General features: G+C 37.7%; 1 protein-coding gene across 4 annotated transcripts in view; it reads left to right on the top strand.

Moving 5' to 3' along the window:
- The window catches only part of Sclt1 (sodium channel and clathrin linker 1), a 156,526-nt gene that overhangs the window by 141,795 nt on the left and 2,312 nt on the right, over window positions 1-12,419 (top strand). For 3 of the 4 annotated variants that reach the window (XM_048812058.1, XM_048812056.1, XM_048812057.1), the window contains 2 exons: window positions 7,390-7,468; window positions 10,235-10,330. In XM_048812058.1, the coding sequence (XP_048668015.1) occupies window positions 7,390-7,468; window positions 10,235-10,330 (175 nt within the window). Of the gene's footprint in view, window positions 1-7,389; window positions 7,469-10,234; window positions 10,331-12,419 lie in introns of those variants that run through there. The other variant, XR_007350836.1, reaches the window with a different exon arrangement.

The raw sequence follows: 12,419 nt of genomic DNA, 5'->3' as shown, positions 1-12,419 counted from the left end.
GGGAACATGTAGTTAACAAAAACTTTGGAAAAGCATGACATGGGAAATTGGAAATGTTGAAGGAACAAGTCAGCTGATTCTGTAGAATAAACAAAAATTTTCCCAGGTTGAAAACCCCCTTATATTTGCCAGACATTACGAGACAGGGTCTTATGAATTGCTGGAGCTTTGCTAAGTTGCTGAGGCCAGCTTTGAACTCACGATCCTCCTGCCTCAGCCTCCTGAGCTTCTGGGATTATAGGCGCGCGCCACCATGCCTGACTCAGAGCTTTCATTCTAGTAGGGAGAGGTAAAGAGTAAGAAGATAAATCAATGAGTAAAAAAAAATAATTTTATGTTTTAGGTACTGTGAGGAAAGTAAATGGGTGATCTAGAGGAACTGGGAAAGACTGGGAGAGACTAAAATCTAGACGATTTTAGAAAAAGTAGTCTGAAAAAGTACCATTTAAAGTAAGACCTGAAAGATGTGAAGAAATCAAATAGACAAAAAAAAAAAAAAAGTCAAGAAAGTATCTGTGCAGGTGGAAGAAGGGTTGGTACAAAGGCCCAGTGTTAAGGCACAGCAGACCTGTGTGGAGAGGACGGTGAGTGGAGAAGGAGTCTGTAAAGGGGGAGAGCTAAGAAGCAGAGGTCAGAGCATGAGTAGGCTGTTTTTAGTAAGATATTTCTATTTACTTCGAATAAAATATTCAGTTGAGACTATTTTAACCCAAAGTGCTATAATGGGGAATCACTGGAGCATTTGAACAGCCTCAGGTTTTTGAAAGACCACTTTTAACCAGTAGGCTAGAGGAGGCAGAAGTGGAGCCAGGAAGAATGTACACAGAGCACCACAGAAGCCCAGGCGGCAGGTGAGAGTGGTGGGGAATCTTGTTTCAATGAAGATGGAGAGAAGTGGGGAGTTTTGAAATATGTTAGAGAGGGTAGGTCAGCACTTGCTGATAAAACAGATATAGCTGATGAGGAAAAAAGAAGAATTAAAGATGGCGCTGGGCTTGTGGCTTGAGCAGCTGGGTGAGTGCTGTTTACTAGGATGGAAGGAACTGGTAAAAGAACAGTTCAGTAGTTTCCATTTGGGACAGATACTTACCAGTGTTCCTAGCAGACATGTCAGGTAGGTTGTCAGATATACAAGTGAGATGCTCAGTGGTCAGGTTACAGGTGCAGATTTGTGGGGTTCTCTATAGGCATGTGCTAGATAAGCTGCTATAGGGGGAAAGCACAGAGAGGAGCCTGGGACTGTGTCCTAAAGCACTCTGACATGCCTAAAGATGGCCCGCCTGCTTGAGCCTGTGGTATTGTTTACTAGTGGAGTGAAAAAAGAATGGAAACCTTGCAGAGAATTTCCTTTTCTCCTCATCAGGTCCTTTAAAGCCATACAGAAAGTTGAGATCAGTTTTAAAGGTTACCCTTTTTGTCACTTTTTAGGGTTACATTTGTTGTTGTTCAGAAAATCATTTTGCCTGTTAGGTCTTGATATCACATCAGAGTGATGCTTCACTGACACCTCTTGTCATTGATTGGACTTAAGATGAAAAGCAGTATGGTTTAGTTGGGAAAACATTGTGATTTAAAGTGTATGAACCCCATTTTTGTTTGTTTGTTTGTTGTTTGTTTTTGTTTTTTTCTTTTAATCACTGCCTGGGCCTTAGGGACATTCAATAACTTGATCTCAGTTCCTTTACTTATGACGTGAGATTAATAATAGTTTGCAGCCTTGAAGTAAAGATTGAGTCCAGTAGAAAAGGGTTACTGTGAGCTGGTATCCACTTAATCATCTGATAACATTAAACAGTGAACTTAGTTTCCGTGTATCACGCTGACCAGTGCCCACGGCTCTCTCCCTGCTCCATCCTCACCCCTACCTATCCTCTACCTAGGTCAGGGCACCCACCTCCTCTCTCCTCCCCTGCACTCCAAGCCCCTGCCTCATCCTCTACCTATTCAGAGAACTCACACCCCTCCCGCCTCCCCTGCACCCCAGCTCCTGCCACACCCCCTCCCTCATCCATTGCACTGTAGTGTTCTAGTCTTCCTCTCATTCAACAAGCATCAGTGGGTTTGTTTCTAAACCAGGTTATGCTAGTTGTACTTGTTTTGGAAACACATAATTTAAACTTTAAATGAACCAGTGATATATATGAATATAAAATGAAAAAAATGATCAAATAAGTAGAAAATTTTGAAGGATTTGCAATTGAATTAGGTGTAGGCAAGCCAACTCCAACAGAATAAAAGGAAGGCTATAAAAATCTAGAAGACTTTTGCACTGAGGTGATTTTCCAAGTGCTTTTTAAATTCTTGTACCACATTAAAGAAACCAAAAGTGGAAATAATTGTAGAATGTAAGTAATGGATGTAGTTTGTATAAGAAAGATATGGAACAAAGAAACAGTGTATCTATACCTTAAAAAAAAAATACTAAATCCAGGGGAAAGTCTTGGACATTATCCTTCTTTAGGCCTCAGAATTCTTCAAAAATCTGACTAAATCTGTGGACCTCTTCCCAGAAAAGGTAAGTAAGCACACGAAATCTTGCATGATTTCAGGGTATTTGTACTTGACGCCCATCCACAGGTCTCAGATTAGGACTCTGGCCTTCTGCCTACCGCACCTGCGTGGAGCATTGCCACAGTGAAACTGAAGAAGTAAACTGCAAACAGGACAGTGGGGTCCTCTCTGGAGTGCATTCTGCAATCCTGACAACCCACAAATGGCCTGATGGGATCATTTATCAATGTCAATTTTAGTGTTTTAGAAAGCATTTATTGTTTTAATAAATGTGAGTGCATAATAGTTTTCAAATTATTTACTCAACCCCAACATTTACTTACCCAGAAATTATGTTTTGCAACTATTTTTCTAAATTATATTCTATAGACCTGATTAGGATTTTGTATCACATAAACATGAATCATTATAAGTGAACTAAAAATGTTTGGGACACTAATGAGCTAGACAATTTCTAGTGATTACCATAAGGGACTCCTCATTCTTCCCAGTGTACTTTTAAATTAGTAGAAGATTTTACTATGCCAGAAAATGTAGAGAAATTGGGCACAGTTTCATTTACATTCATATTAAATTCTTTAAGTACCATAATGTCACGTAGAAATTGGAAATGTCATCTATCTCTGTTCCTTCTGGCAAGCTACACGTAAATCATCCCTGATAGGTAAGACTGTTTCTGTTTTCAAAGATTTCCACGGAAGAGGTTATATAAAGCTTTACTTGCCAAGTATTTCAACTATAATGCCACTATGAAAATTTCTGGAAAGTTGTATTTAATGTTTATCCTCCATCACATATGATACAAAGAACTCTCAATTATGTTCTCTAGTGAAGAGGAAACTTCCATACAGAGTTGATTCACCCTCTGGGGTTTTCCTTTATCCTTTCAATGAAATCTCCTGACAGAAATGAGGGAGTCACTAGTACCTACAGACAGGCTCCAGGAAAGTCCTGGGACAGAGTTAGGGAAGTTGCTTATCTCTTCATCTTTTTTTATATATATTTTTTATTAGTTGTTGATGGACATTTATTTTATTTATTTATATGCAGTGCTGAGAATCGAACCCAGTGCCTCACACATGCTAAGCAAGTGCTCTACCAGAGCCCCAGTCCCAGCCCCTCTCTTCATCTTTTAATACCTTCTAAGATTTCAGTCAGAAGACAGCCCTAAGACTGATGGAAATGGTTAAATACTTCAAGTTCTTTGTAGAAAGAAGTAGAATATAAATAAATAAAAATAATCTTATCTAAAATATTTTTCTGGTAGCTCCTCAGTAAATGTTTGTTGAGCAATAAAGAATAAAACTTCTTTCTTTTTTTTTTTTGGTACCGCAGATTGAACTCAGGGACACTCAAGCACTGAGCCACATCCCCAACCCTGCTTAGCATATATTTTTTCACTTGAAATTGAAAATCCCAAGTGTGTTTGCTTTTTATTGTCAAAACAAAAATGCCTGACAGTAATCACCGAGAGGAGGAAATTTATTTTGGGCTCACTCTTTCAGCAGTCTCAGTCCATAGTCAGCCCAACTCCTGCTCTAGGGCCAAGATGAGGCAGAACATCGTCATTGTGGCAGAAGGGCCTAGAGAAGGAAATCTTCTCCACTCATGGCAGCTGGAAAGCAGAGAAAGTGAGGAGCCAGGGACACAGTGGCCTGCCCCCACTACCTGCCTCCTCTAACCATGCCCCCTGCCTAATCTATTCAAATTATTAATCCATGTATGGATTAATTCAGTGATTAAGTTATATAATCTAGTAATTTCATCTCTGAACATTCCCAAACTAACACATGAGCTTTTCAGGGAACATTTTATATCCAAGCCATTGCATTAAATCTAAAAATTAAGTTCTAAGAATTTGCATTGTTATGTGAGCACTGAATAGCAATGGAAAGTAGATGTGAAAGACTTTTCAAAGAGAGAATCTTCTTCAGGGCAAATGATATGTTGCATTTAAGACAAAATTAGAAATACAAGTTGACTTTTAAAATTTTTAATGTAGACATTGGGGCAAAGATGACAATATAAAAATTAAGTAGCATGATGAGAAATAGGTTTGCAAGACAAAATGAAAAGTTGACTATTAGACACAGTAAGTTTGAATATGACTAGAATTTAGGGAAGAAGTTAGAAGTAAGGATCTAACTTACTCGGTTTCCAAGTAAGTATATAAATAATTATATTCCTAGAATCACACACACACACACACACACACACACTCACACACACTTACTTACCCATTTAGCAAACCCTTAGTCCTTGCCTGCCATGTTGCCATTCAGGCAGTGGTTGAAAGCACAGGCTTTGCAGGGTAGGGTCTATAGCTCATCGGTAAAGCACAGGCTTAATGTGTTAGGCCCAGTTTCAATTTCCAGCACCAAAAAAAAAAAAAAAAAACTATTCAAAGCACAGACTTTAGATTCAAAGTATCAAGTTTTTGAATCCTCACAACTAACAAGCTTTATGACCTTTGCTTGTTTCTTAACTTTTAAATTTCTCTGTTAATTCATTTTCTCATATGTAAAAATGGGATCTCACTAAAATTCAATCTTTGAATGTACCGGAAGCAGTACCTAGCAGATAGGAAGCTCTGTGAATGTGTTGGATGTTACCATCCCCATCACCAAGCTCTGCTGCTAAATACTAAATTATAAACATATGAAGATGAATAATAAGGTGGTTCACCATCCAGTGGTAGCAGCTTATTATTCAAAGAGATGAATATTTATAAAGGCAAAAAGTCAAGTGTATATTTATTTAATGATTTTGATCTTTTTGATTATAAGATTTGTGGGAATTTATTGCTATGGATCGTTGAGACAGTTGTCTTGAGTAATAAGTAAATAGCTTAAGCATCAGATTTTGCAGGAGACATTTTCCGGTTTTCTGTGAACTGCACATTGGTTGACGCTCTATAGGGGCCATACTTTTCACTCTGATCTCAGCTGTGCTGACAGGTGGTTTTCCATCGGGACTAATGCGTTTAGTTTTTGCCTTTAGTTACAGTTGGCATGGATGACTGCCACTTTAGTCATTTTGGTTTTTCTGTTTTATTTTTTTCTTTCATTGGGAGGCAGTAATTTTTAACACAATAGCCAGGCACGGTGGTGCACATCTATAATCCCAGCAGCTCGGGAGACGGAGGCAGGAGGATCACAAGTTCAAAGCCAGCCTCAGCAACAGTGAGGTGCTAAGCAAGTCAGTGAGACCCTGTCTCTAAATAAAATACAAAATAAGGATGGGGATGTGCTCAGTGGTCTAGTGCCCCTGAGTTCAATCCCGGGAACCTCCCCCCAAAAAATAAATAAATAAATAAATAAAGCACAACAATTTATTCTGTCTTGTCATCACCACAAAATAAAGCTAAAATAAAATTTGAGTTTGCTGGCATGGAGGCAGTGATAGGTGCTCACTCCTCAGTCAGTGCCACTGAGTTGGAATAAGTAGTCATCTTTTTAATACATTGGTTCTGTAACGGCGACACGCATGTTTACTGCCACCTGCTTGCACCAGCCGCAAGGGGTGTTCAGCAACTTACTATAATTGGTTAGTAAGCAACATAACCTTTCTCTCGAGCCTACATATTTATCATAAATAGCTTTCTAATTTTAACTTTTCACTCAAATATCGGACACTTAAGAGACTGAAGTTTTAAGCTGCTTGTGTGGCTTATTTGAAAAAACCAAAGCTCAAGTTATTTTGGAATTGTTAAATTTTTTGATGATTTAAGAAGTACAAATGAGGTCAAAGGACAGAAGCCAATTCTGAATTAACCATTTTTAATACTAAGAAGTTGATTTGATCTTGGTTCTGATTACTTTTTTAAAAAATGTTTTTTTAGTTGTTGTTGGACCTTTATTTTATTTATTTATATTTGGTGCTGAGAATCAAACCCAGTGCCTCACACATGACAGGCAAGTGTGCTACTGCTGAGCCACAGCCCTGTTCTGACTACTTTTTAAGAATACATTGTATCTACTCTTCACCTGGGACTCTTGAAATGATCTTTAACCAAAAGCAATATAATTCTTATACTTTAAACAAACAAACAAAAAAGATGGCCACAGCAGTTCTGTGCACAGATGATTTCAGCTAATGAAGCATAAAGGATATGAATGAATAAAATACAGTCTATACACCACCAAGACCAGTCTTGAATATACTATACCAAAGTGACATTGGAGAAGTTCATGTTACTTTAAATTTCTAGAGTTGAACTCCCCTGTCAAGCACTGAATGTGCAATCTCAAACATGCTTACTGGGCCTGGGAGTGTGGATCAGTGTTAGAGTGCTTGCCTGGTATTTTTGAGGCCCTGGGCTCAATCCCCAGGCCCTCCCTCCGCCAACATAAAAAATGCACACCGTAGCTAAGAAACACAATTACTCATGAAATTTTCTAATAACAAATATCATATCTGTTTAAATGAGTATGCTTTTATTTATCTTAAGGTCTTATAAGTATTTTAATGCTTAATGCTTCTATGCCTTTAAAATAATTTTTGTTTTGCTCTTTTTTTATTATGCTAAAATATATATATAACAAAATTGTCCATGTGATAAGTTGTGTTTTTAATTATAAAACTTTTAATTATGACAAAATATGTATCACTAAAACTTTGCCATCTTAACTATTTTAAGTGTACAATTTAGTAGTATTAAGTATATTACATTGTCATGCATTTAATCTCTAGAATATATAATAAAGAAATTAAAAATTTCAGATGTGGTCTATTAGTGACTTTATTTTGCACATCAAGATGATATTTTTGTTCGAAACATGAATATATGTCTCACTGATAAAGATTCAATTTTAGATTTGGAAAAATTACTTAATGGGTTTCTCTCTCTCTCTCTCTCTCTCTCTCTCTCTCTGATAGGAGTGAGCTGAGTCGACAGAAACTTCATACCCAAGAGCTGCTTTCTCAGCTAGAAATGGCAAATGAAAAGGTAGCTGAGGTAAGATAATGACTCCCTTGGGAAGTACTTTCTACTGCAGCTTGATACATGTGTTAAAGAATTTTATCTACACCAAATCCAAATTAATTCTCTACCTGGAAATAGCCACATAGAAATCATCCATAATCTTAAAAGTCCACCCATAATGTAATGTGGATAAAAGCTTTGAAAGTCTGTGATTCATCACCTGTAGATGATAAAAGGTAGAAGTCTCATTTCATAGTGTCATTTGTTCATTGTTTCAGAGGATTATTGGGATTCTCATTATTCCTATGCATTTCTAAGATTATTTTATTTAATCCATTTCCCTCATTTTGTTTTAATCCATCACAAAAGACCCACAGAAAATATTTTTGTTTACTGGAGTGTGTTAATATACATTTAGATTGATATCTTAAAACTAAATATAACAAAAGTTCATTATTTTTTCCTTGAGGCTTTAAAAACTTAAACAATTTCTGTTTGATAACTGAAACTTTCCAGAGCTCTGGTTCTTCACTGGATGTTCAAATTTTGAGTGTGTTTGTTAGAATTTCATTAATGGTTGATGTGGTTCACCTCTGTAGTTTACTATAGGAGCCACAGTGACATCATGGCTCTTAAGCATCATGGCAATATAAGCTGCTATCGGCAACTTAGAAAACTAGGAAGAGTTATTAAATGTCCTTAATTTAATTCCTGCTTCCAGAAATCTGTTTAATGAAGTAAGGAAAAAATGAATATTTTCAACATAGTGATGTTGATAATATTCAAAGAGAGAATCTTCTTCAGGGCAAATGATATGTTGCATTTAAGACAAAATTAGAAATACAAGTTGACTTTTAAAATTTTTAATGTAGACATTGGGGCAAAGATGACAATATAAAAATTAAGNGGGGGTGGGAACAGTTGTTTTTATTGTGATTTACAGTCTGAACTGTTTCTTAGCCATTATGACAGCAGCAAAGATGAATGTACATGATATATAGTCTAATTAGAAATATGAAAATGATTATTATAAATGATGTGATTTTATTCCTCAAGTTTTCTCTAATGTATGATGTACCTCTTAAAATTTTAGAGTACCTATTTTGCCGCAGTCTGGCTGGGCACAACATCTTGGTAAATTGGTACAACCAAGTTCTCCATAAAATTTAATTTTGCTTTTGGGCATAATGAGAAATAAAGTAAGTTTATTTGAGCAGGATAATCCATTATTTCAGTGTTTTCTATTACTAGGCATGGCATTCACTCTGATCATTTGTATGCTAGGACTTGTTAGGCATTTTCTAACCACTCCTGATTGGGCTTATATTTTTCTCTCAATTTAGATAAATGCCAGAAAAACTGTCTAGCATTTCTAGTTGCACAAAAAACAATTTTTTAGATGTACTGTGACCAGGCAGGTAAGTATGAAGAGAGCAAACACATTTTTTAAAATATTGTTTTAGTTGTAGATGGGCACAAAATATCTTTATTTTTAGGTGGTGCTGAGGATTGAGCCCAGTGCCTTACACATGCCAGGCAAGCGCTCTACCGCTGTGCTACAGCCCCTGCCCTGAGAGCAAACATATTTTTAATTATAGGTTAGTTGAACTTGTCTGCATGACATTAAAATCAGTGACAGCTTGGTATTGATGCTGTCTTTGTAGTTCTGCCATAGCAAAGTATTACAAACTGGGAGTGTAAACAACAGAAAGTTATTTTCTCACAGGTCTGGAGGCCAGGAGTCCAGAATGGCAGTATCGCCCGTCTGAGGGCTCTGAAGGAGGATCTGGACATGCCTCTCCCCCAGCTCCTGTAGCATCAGGCATTACTTGGCTTGGGGGCCGTGTTCTCTGTGTCTTGCCATGGTTTTCCCTTTGTGCATGCATGTCTGCCTTTGTGTCATTTCCCATTATAATGTGACATCAGTTATATGGATTCTGGCCTGTCATAATGATCAGATCTTAATCATCTGCAAAGACTCTTTCCAAATAAGGTCACATTCACAGGGACTGGGGGTTCAGACTTCAGCATGTTGACTCTAGGAGCCCCTGCAGAATCCAGGTGTTCTAGGGATGCACCCCTGCTCCATGGCTGTGGTGCTAAGGCCCAATGGTCCTTAGGTCACAGGCTCTCCAGGTGGTTCTGAAGCAGTGATCTAGCATCTCAAGTTAACCAATCAAAAACTGAAAGTCTTGCTCTTAACTTCTAATTCACTTTGCTTTTGAATTTCTTAATTTGCTTTTTCTGGTGGTATAGAAGGGGAGAAAACAATTTATAAAGAATGTAAAACCAGCTTTATACTTTGAAGCACATATCTTGGAAAATGTAAATTTGGAGATAATACTATCTTTTATTTTTAAGTGGGAATATGATGTCCAGATTGTCTCAGTCTGGCTGGGCACAAATAACTGGGCCGCCAAGAAGCACTTGCAGGTTCAAACAGCAACTCTTTATTCCCAAACTCTCACCGGCACTCTCCACACATGCTCCCCGGGAACACCCTCACCCTCCACTCTCTCGGAACCCCTTGAGAACTCAACCAGAACTCCAAAGTAGTGGCCCAGGCAGCAGGAGCCGCCCTATTGCCAGACAGCAAAGGTCTATATACAACTGAATACACAGCTTAACTTAACCATCATCATCTCAGTGGCTCGCTGGCATCACCTCTCAACCACTCCCTCTGGCAAAATGCCAGGTGCCACCCCGACTTGGCTGTGGCTCTCAACACAGATTTTTCTCCACAAAACATTTCCATGTCACATATGGCTTTCTAATTTGTTTTATGTTTTCTCTTAATAGAATGAAAAGCTAATTCTAGAGCATCAAGAAAAAGCCAACAGACTTCAAAGGCGTCTGACTCAGGCAGAAGAGAGAGCGGCTTCAGCTTCCCAGCAGGTAGGGAGCATGCTCATTATCCCCAAATAGTAAACAGTTTGAGTAGATCACTATTAAGACATAGTGGACATGCTCAGACCTCCCTAGAGCTAGTAGTTTTATTTTCACTTGATTAATGTATTTAAAATTAGTCCCTTTAATACTCGTGATTGAAAAGTGAACTTTAAAAACAAAAATAAATCTTAATATCATCCAGTTGTCATCTGTATCTCGAATTACACTATCCAATGAGAGCTGCTGGCCATAGGCAACTGTTTAAATTTAAATCAATTAAAATTAAGAATTGAGATTCTCAGTCACAGTCGCCAGATTTCAAGAGCTCAGTAGCCTGGATCACTATGGGAAGCCGTAGTGGACGGTATGAATACAGAACATTCCTGCCACCACAAAAGGGCCTGCTAGTCAGCACTGCACTAGACTCACAGTCTGTCTAAACCTAGGCAGATGCTCGCCCCCAGATAGATAAGATTGCTCCAAATATTTCATATTGCACTGGCTTTAAGTGGAAAAATTATTTCACTTACAAGTGAACTGTATTTAATGCACATTTATGGATAACCAAATAAATCTAAAATACAATATGAAAATTGTCAAATGGGAAATAGAATAGGAACATGAATCAAATAATTTCTCATAATACATCTTATAACATCATATAAATGAAATGGGCCAGAGGTCAGAGGTCGGGGAGGTAGCTCAGTGGTAGAGCACCTTCGTCGTGTGCACCTGACCCTGGGTTTCACCCCGCACTAAATAAATAAATACATAAAATGGGCCATTTGTCGGAGCAATATTCCCTCCTATTTGGAATGAAGTGAGACCTGTTCAGTGGTAACGAAGAGACTAGAAGCAGTTGATGGACAGGTGGATGGAGCAATAGGCAACAAAAAAGAATGCAGCTTCCATAGTATTAATTATATTTAAGTATGAATATACTGTTTCTATCAAAATAAGTATTTTTCTTACATAGGAAGACTGTGGCCTAGTGCCATTAAGAAGCCATGTGACTGGGCAATTTCAGCTTCCTAATCAGTTTCCTGTTTGATATGGGATAGTAACACCTCCGTCATACAGTTATTGAAAGATGAAATAGAGCTTAATAATTAGACAGCTATATGTTAAATTAATTTCTGTATCATTAATACTTAAAGCTTATGTTCCTTTTTTAAATGGGGCTTTGCTATGTTACACGGTCTGGCCTCCAATTCCTGGGCTCAAGTGATCCTCCTACTCAGCCTCCCAGGTAGCTGGGCCTCTACGTGTACAATACCATTCCTGGCTAACACATTTACCTTTTAAAGAAATATGGTAAAGAAAATGCCTACTTAAAACCAACCACCCTGCATTGAACAGTGAAAAGGGTATAATTATAGAATCTTAATTATATAATCCATGTGATATCTCATGAAGTTTCCCTCCTGATAGAATTAAACCTAAACAGTCCAAAACTTGTTCCTGCTGACATTTAAACTCACTAGTAGCAAAGTTTCCACCATTCTTTTTGAGAGCTCTTTTATGTTTTGACAATTACCGCTTCACATTTTTTTGGTAACAAACTTAAAGTTTTTCTCCTTCCATTCTGTTTTATTGGAAGGTAAGAAGTAACCACTTAGCATTCTCCCCATACACAAAAAGAATTTCTGCTCTAGAGTTGATTTTATTTTTATTTTAAATGAGACCAAATGATAAATTTTCTCTTATAGGACATATGTTCATTTTTTCATCTTTATCTTTGCCTTCTCTGACTGCTTTCCAATTTTCCCATTTTTTTTCTAATTTTTTTCTTCTAAAAACTGGACATTGCTCTTAGAAAGAATGTCCCACATTGGCAAGAAACTAACTGAAACAAAGGATTTAAGGGCTGCGGGTTCCTGTGTGGGGTCAGCAGGAGCAGTGTACTGAGCAGCCCTGAGTGCTCTTCTGACCACCTCTGTCTGTGTGTTCTTCGTCCAGTCCTGTGTAGTACTCTAAACTGTTGAATGCCACACTGCATTCTTTTAACAGAACCATTTTTAAAATCAGTGTGGTAAAGCCTTTCTGTGCAGGAACACAAAAGCTAGAAACTACAAAAAAAAAAAAAAAAAAAAGG

This window comes from Marmota marmota, unplaced genomic scaffold, assembly GCF_001458135.2.
Source record: "Marmota marmota marmota unplaced genomic scaffold, marMar, whole genome shotgun sequence".
Taxonomy (NCBI): domain Eukaryota; kingdom Metazoa; phylum Chordata; class Mammalia; order Rodentia; family Sciuridae; genus Marmota; species Marmota marmota.
The sequence above is the reverse complement of the archived record's forward strand: the minus strand, read 5'-3'. Positions and strand labels throughout refer to the sequence as shown.